This window comes from Cadophora gregata (genome assembly GCF_030347475.1).
Source record: "Cadophora gregata isolate MNR1 chromosome Unknown scaffold_3, whole genome shotgun sequence".
Lineage (NCBI taxonomy): Eukaryota > Fungi > Ascomycota > Leotiomycetes > Helotiales > Ploettnerulaceae > Cadophora > Cadophora gregata.
Genome location: NW_026695926.1, coordinates 1 through 7,634, shown reverse-complemented (window position 1 = coordinate 7,634; position 7,634 = coordinate 1). Strand labels below are relative to the sequence as shown.

The following is a 7,634-nucleotide window of genomic DNA, read 5'->3' as shown; positions in this document are numbered from 1 at the left end:
ACTAGCACTGAAGGCTGGTTATAGGCCCATTTAGCGGTCCGATAGAGGGTAGGGGCGTATTTAGCGACTGCGGCCGCTATTGAGGTTCGTCCGATTCAGTTATAAGCGTTGATAAGGTCTAAGGAGGCGATTTGCTGAGTTTTTAGGGTATTTGGGCCGGTAATAGCGTCGTCAAGGAGGAAGATTATAGGCTCTACACCCCCTGGGGTGCTAACGCCTAATTGGCAGGGTAGAAGCATAGACGGCTTGAAGGAGCTGATAAGGATCGCTTTTAGGGCTACCTTATAAATAAGGTCCCCTATAGCGATCGGTCGCACACCTCCGTCAGGCTTCTGAAGGCCTATAAGTCGGGAAGCACATAGGAGGTCGACCCCTGGAGCTGTACCCTGTCGAATCATATTCGCTAGGTGTGTAAGCGCTATAGTTACAGGGGAGTTTTCCGAATTTAGCGCTATATCAAGTAGCGGGCGGGTCCAGCCGCTGAGGCCAGGGGCTTTCTCTCTATTAATCGATCGAATAGCCTGTCGTATCGTTTCAGGGGTGATATTTTGCCCCGGGGAGGGGTTAGCGTTACTGAAGGGGTTATTATGCCCTATAGGGTGCTTCGAGTATAGCGTATTTAGCGTCTCTGGAGTGCTAGGAGCTAGAGGCGTAGGGTCGATTAGGGCTCTAGAGGCACGCCCTATATAGCCTTTTTCCAGAAGCTTAGTCGCTCTTTTGGCGGGGGAGTCGTTTGAGGGGGTAGGGGGTTCAGGGGGAGGTCCCTGAGTTTCAGGGATATCCGGTATAGTCGTAGGGTAGGCTTTCAGCGTTTTAGCGAGCTCTTCCTTCTGTAATCCTAGGCCGAGAACCCTGGGAAGCAGTAAAAAGTCCAGTAATTGCTTCTCTCTAGGCTGCCGTAAGAACGCTAAAGCCGCTCGATTAGCGGCCTCTGTAAATAGCGCTGCTTGCCTGGCGTGGAGACGTGTTTCAGGGACCTTAATAGTGCTATATCTCATGAGGGATTGCATATAGGGGTTTCTTAGCGCTGAGCTTATAGCGTTCAAGTGGTCTTTAGCGCTCTCGTCTAGGGGTGTAGGCGCTGAGGAAGCCTGTGGGTGTAGGGGTGTAGGTGCTGAGGTAGCCTGAGGCTGGGGGCAGTGGATCGATTGTTGTAATCCAAAGGGTAGCTCAGATGTGAGGGGGTCGGTAGGGCGTTTTAGTGTTGACGTTCTAGGGCGTTTAGGCGCTGAAGATGCTGTGCCTTGTGTTGATATAGGGCGTTTAGACGCTGTAGGCCCTATAGTACGGCCCTGGAGTGTTGGGTTACAGGGTAGGCTAGGTGTGGAGGTTTCGCAGGGTAGGTGAGTTGTGGTGTTTTTAGAGGGTAGGTGAGTTGTGGTAGTTTTGGAGGGTAGGTGATTTGTGAGGGGTAGGTGTGTTGTAGGGGTTGTTGGGGGAGAAGAGCTTATTATTATAGGCTCTTTAGCGTGAGAGGGTGCTGAAGCTTGGGGAGCTTTAGGGGGTGATTCTAGGGGTGAGTAGCTTCGGTTGCTTATAGGGGAGCCTACTCGTGATAGTCGAGGGAAGTAGGGGCTATCAGAGGGTAGGCTAGGTGTGGTAGGCGTCTTATCGGTAGGTGTAGTTGGTATAGGCGTTGAGATAGCGTCTTCAAAGCTAGGGGTAGGGGACGATGGCGCTGTAGAGGCACTATAAAGATCTTCGTCGGACGAGCTGTCTTTGATTATAGGCTCTATAGGCTGCGTAGGGCCTATCTTTTGGCGTGTCGTAGGGCGTTGAGCCCCTGGGGAGGGTGTTCTTGCAGGGCGTTTAGTGGACGGCTTCGGGGGTATATAGCCTGTAGCGACGATTTGGGCGTATGTAGGTGACGTAGAGCCTGTAGGCGTGGGGGGTCGAGAGCCTGGGAGGGAGTCTGGTTCAGGGCCTGTAGGGCCGTCGTACGCTGGGAGTATAGCGTCTACTTCCCCTGGAATCGAGTACCAAATACCCCGTGGGGTCTGAATCCTTCGGGTGCCTGTAGGGAGGTCGGGGCCTAGAGCCGTAGGGTACTTGGAGCCTGTAGGTACTGACGGTACAGGGGTCTTAGAGCCTGTAGGTGCTGAAGGTGCGGGGTACTTGGAGCCTGAAGGCGTAGGGTGCTTAGAGCCTGTAGGTGTTGAAGGTGCGGGGTACTTGGAGCCTGGAGCCGTAGGGTGCTTGGAGCCTGCAGGTGCTGAAGGTGCGGGGTACTTGGAGCCTGGAGCCGTAGGGTGCTTAGAGCCTGTAGGTGCTGAAGGTGCAGGGGTCTTGGAGCCTGCAGGTGCTGAAGGTGCGGGGTACTTGGAGCCTGGAGCCGTAGGGTGCTTAGAGCCTGTAGGTACTGAAGGTACAGGGGTCTTAGAGCCTGAAGCCGTAGGGTGCTTGGAGCCTGTAGGTGCTGAAGGCTTAGAGCCTAGAGGGGTGGCGGTAACTTGGGCGTAGGTAGGCGATTTAGGGCTATTTGGTGCTGAAGTTACAGGGGACGGAGAGCCTGTAAAGCCTGGGTAGATATCGAATGGGGGGCTTGGTAGGGGTGGAGGGGTACTGAGATTTCGGCTTGTAGGTGCTGGAGGCGACTTATACAGGCCTGTAGCCCCTGGAGCTGTAGGGTATTCAGAGCCTGAAAGGCCTAGAGAGGCTCTGGCCTTAGGGGTAGCGGCTCGAAAGGGTGCTAGTAGCTGAGGGAAATCGATTACAGGGTAGGGGGTGCCTATAGAATCGTCGATTTCAGCGTCTAAGGGTGCTGAGGCAGAGGGGGTAGTATGGATTCGGTGCTGCGTTGATACCCTAGAGCTACCGGTGATTCCGTGGATTTTAGCGCTATGAGTCTTAATCCCGTGGGCTCCTTTACACGCTGTAGCACAGGTAGGGCAGGGAACAAGGCCTATAGGCTGTAATTGAAGCTCTGTAAAGGAATCAGTAGGGTGTTTTTTACGAATATGATCGAGAATATCGATATATTCATTTTTACACGCGGGGCATTCGAACAGCATAGTAAAAGAGGGGTAGAGGGGTAATTGCGGGGTAAAGTGCGGGGTAAAAATCAGGGGAAATATGAAAACTTAGTGATTTATCAGTAGAATTGCGAGATAACTTATAAAAGTGATGATATCTCGAAAACTAGCCGGTAGAATCGATTTTTAGACGGTGGAAATTAATCCTTAGGTGCTGAAATAGGGGGGTAAGTGAAGAATAAACGGTAAAAAATCGGAGAGGGCGACGGTGAGGTAGGCGCTAGTAAGGTAGGCGCTGGTAAGGTAGATAGGAGAGGCCTAGGGTAAGGCTTAGGGCAGGGATAAGGTAAGTATAGGGTCGATAATAGTAAAGTAGTTGAGAGAGTGATAATTCAGAAGGATAAGGTGAGAAAGTAATAAGGTAAGAGAGTAATAGTTTAGAAAGATAAGGTAAGAGAGTAATAATAGTCGAGAGAGTGATAATCGTCGAGAGAGTGATGATAGTTAAGAGAGTGATGATAGTTAAGAGAGTGATGAAGAGTGAATAATCGAAAGGGAATAGCCTTCTATATAACCCTAAGTCTGACCCTAAGCTCGACCCTAAGCTCGGCCCTAAGCTCGACCCGAAGTCCGACCCTAACCCTTAAAATATTAATTTCAAAGTATCAGTTATAAGGTTTAATCTATTGATTTCAAAGTATTAGTTATAAGGTTTAATCTATTGATTTTAAAGCATCGGTTATAAGGTTTAATCTATTGATTTCAAAGTATTAGTTATAAGGTTTAATCTATTGATTTCAAAGTATTAGTTATAAGGTTTAATCTATTGATTTCAAAGCATCGGTTATAAGGTTCAAGTTTTGATTTCAAAGCTTCGGCTCTAATAAATTTTATTCACCTTAAGTATAGCCCTATCCTCTACCCTATCCTTCACCTTATCTCTTACCTTTACCTTTATCTTTATTCTTTTACCTTTGATTCTTCGATTATCCTTTGATTTTCAGCCTTATATCTAGCCCTATCCTCTACCCTATCCTTCACCCTATCCTTCACCCTATCCTTCACCCTATCCTTCACCCTATCCTTCACCTTATCCTTCACCCTAAGTAAGGTTAATATTACTACTGTAATATCCGCTGCGCTAGTAAATTACATAGTATCTATTAGATACTATGTATCTAATTAACCTTATCCTTAACCCTAAGTCTGACCCTAAGTGTGACCCTAAGTGTGACCCTAAGTGTGACCCTAAGTGTGACCCTAAGTGTGACCCTAAGTCTGACCCTAAGTCTGACCCTAAGTCTGAATATTATATTATATATAATACAAAGGGCTACGCCCTGCACGGCTTCGCCGTAAATTTGACGGTATAATAGGTATAATCGACCCTAAGTATGACCCTAAGTCTGACCCTAAGTATGACCCTAAGTATGACCCTAAGTGTAACCCTAAGTGTGACCCTAAGTCTGAATATTATATTATATATAATACAAAGGGCTACGCCCTGCACGGCTTCGCCGTAAATTTGACGGTATCTTATATATATAACGGCTTCGCCGTAAATTTGACGGTATAATAGGTAAAATCGACCCTAAGTATGACCCTAAGTATGACCCTAAGCCTGACCCTAAGCATTATATATAATATATAATATATAATAAACAAGGCTACGCCTTGCACGGCTTCGCCGTAAATTTGACGGTATAATAAGTGAAATTAACCCTAAGTATGACCCTAAGTGTGACCCTAAGTGTGACCCTAAGTCTGACCCTAAGTGTGACCCTAAGTCTGACCCTAAGTCTGAATATTATATTATATATAATACAAAGGGCTACGCCCTGCACGGCTTCGCCGTAAATTTAACGGTATCTTATATATATAACGGCTTCGCCGTAAATTTGACGGTATAATAAGTGAAATTAACCCTAAGTATTACCCTAAGTATGACCCTAAGTGTGACCCTAAGTGTGACCCTAAGTCTGACCCTAAGTGTGACCCTAAGTCTGACCCTAAGTCTGACCCTAAGTCTGAATATTATATTATATATAATACAAAGGGCTACGCCCTGCACGGCTTCGCCGTAAATTTGACGGTATAATAGGTATAATCGACCCTAAGTATGACCCTAAGTCTGACCCTAAGTATGACCCTAAGTATGACCCTAAGTGTAACCCTAAGTGTAACCCTAAGTGTGACCCTAAGTCTGAATATTATATTATATATAATACAAAGGGCTACGCCCTGCACGGCTTCGCCGTAAATTTGACGGTATCTTATATATATAACGGCTTCGCCGTAAATTTGACGGTATAATAGGTAAAATCGACCCTAAGTATGACCCTAAGTATGACCCTAAGCCTGACCCTAAGCATTATATATAATATATAATATATAATAAACAAGGCTACGCCTTGCACGGCTTCGCCGTAAATTTGACGGTATAATAAGTGAAATTAACCCTAAGTATGACCCTAAGTGTGACCCTAAGTGTGACCCTAAGTCTGACCCTAAGTGTGACCCTAAGTCTGACCCTAAGTCTGAATATTATATTATATATAATACAAAGGGCTACGCCCTGCACGGCTTCGCCGTAAATTTAACGGTATCTTATATATATAACGGCTTCGCCGTAAATTTGACGGTATAATAAGTGAAATTAACCCTAAGTATTACCCTAAGTATGACCCTAAGTGTGACCCTAAGTGTGACCCTAAGTCTGACCCTAAGTATGACCCTAAGTGTAACCCTAAGTGTGACCCTAAGTCTGAATATTATATTATATATAATATAAAGGGCTACGCCCTGCACGGCTTCGCCGTAAATTTGACGGTATAATAGGTATAATCGACCCTAAGTATGACCCTAAGTCTGACCCTAAGTATGACCCTAAGTATGACCCTAAGTGTAACCCTAAGTGTGACCCTAAGTCTGAATATTATATTATATATAATACAAAGGGCTACGCCCTGCACGGCTTCGCCGTAAATTTGACGGTATCTTATATATATAACGGCTTCGCCGTAAATTTGACGGTATAATAGGTAAAATCGACTCTAAGTATGACCCTAAGTATGACCCTAAGCCTGACCCTAAGCATTATATATAATATATAATATATAATAAACAAGGCTACGCCTTGCACGGCTTCGCCGTAAATTTGACGGTATAATAAGTGAAATTAACCCTAAGTATGACCCTAAGTGTGACCCTAAGTGTGACCCTAAGTCTGACCCTAAGTGTGACCCTAAGTCTGACCCTAAGTCTGAATATTATATTATATATAATACAAAGGGCTACGCCCTGCACGGCTTCGCCGTAAATTTAACGGTATCTTATATATATAACGGCTTCGCCGTAAATTTGACGGTATAATAAGTGAAATTAACCCTAAGTATTACCCTAAGTATGACCCTAAGTGTGACCCTAAGTGTGACCCTAAGTCTGACCCTAAGTATGACCCTAAGTGTAACCCTAAGTGTGACCCTAAGTCTGAATATTATATTATATATAATATAAAGGGCTACGCCCTGCACGGCTTCGCCGTAAATTTGACGGTATAATAAGTGAAATTAACCCTAAGTGTAACCCTAAGTATGACCCTAAGTGTGACCCTAAGTATGACCCTAAGTATGACCCTAAGCCTGACCCTAAGTATTATATATAATATATAATATATAATAAACAAGGCTACGCCTTGCACGGCTTCGCCGTAAATTTGACGGTATCTTATATATATAACGGCTTCGCGGTAAGTTTGTAACGATAGTTAGGGTGATAGTTAGGGTGATAGTTAGGGTGATAGTTAGGGTGATAGTTAGGGTGATAGTTAGGGTGATAGTTAGGGTGATAGTTAGGGTGATAGTTAGGGTGATAGTTAGGGTGATAGTTAGGGTGATAGTTAGGGTTAGGGTTAGGGTTAGGGTTAGGGTTAGGGTTAGGGTTAGGGTTAGGGTTAGGGTTAGGGTTAGGGTTAGGGTTAGGGTTAGGGTTAGGGTTAGGGTTAGGGTTAGGGTTAGGGTTAGGGTTAGGGTTAGGGTTAGGGAACCTAACCCTAACCCTAACCCTAACCCTAACCCTAACCCTAACCCTAACCCTAACCCTAACCCTAACCCTAACCCTCACCCTAACCCTAACCCTAACCCTAACCCTAACTAATCACCCTAACTATCACCCTAACTATCACCCTAACTATCACCCTAACTATCACCCTAACTATCACCCTAACTATCACCCTAACTATCACCCTAACTATCACCCTAACTATCACCCTAACTATCGTTACAAACTTACCGCGAAGCCGTTATATATATAAGATACCGTCAAATTTACGGCGAAGCCGTGCAAGGCGTAGCCTTGTTTATTATATATTATATATTATATATAATACTTAGGGTCAGGCTTAGGGTCATACTTAGGGTCATACTTAGGGTCGATTTTACCTATTATACCGTCAAATTTACGGCGAAGCCGTTATATATATAAGATACCGTCAAATTTACGGCGAAGCCGTGCAGGGCGTAGCCCTTTATATTATATATAATATAATATTCAGACTTAGGGTCAGACTTAGGGTCACACTTAGGGTTATACTTAGGGTCATACTTAGGGTTATACTTAGGGTTATACTTAGGGTCATACTTAGGGTCGATTATACCTATTATA

General features: G+C 45.0%; 1 protein-coding gene across 1 annotated transcript; it reads right to left on the bottom strand.

Moving 5' to 3' along the window:
* Positions 1-1,453: 1,453 nt before the first annotated feature.
* On the bottom strand, positions 1,454-3,011 carry ONS95_008628 (uncharacterized protein; the record flags this gene model as incomplete). The annotated part of the gene is made up of 2 exons (XM_058502166.1): positions 1,454-1,495; positions 1,551-3,011. The coding sequence occupies 2 exons, from the start codon at positions 3,009-3,011 to the stop codon at positions 1,454-1,456; spliced, it is 1,503 nt and encodes a 500-aa protein (XP_058361093.1).
* Between the last annotated feature and the right edge of the window lie 4,623 nt (positions 3,012-7,634).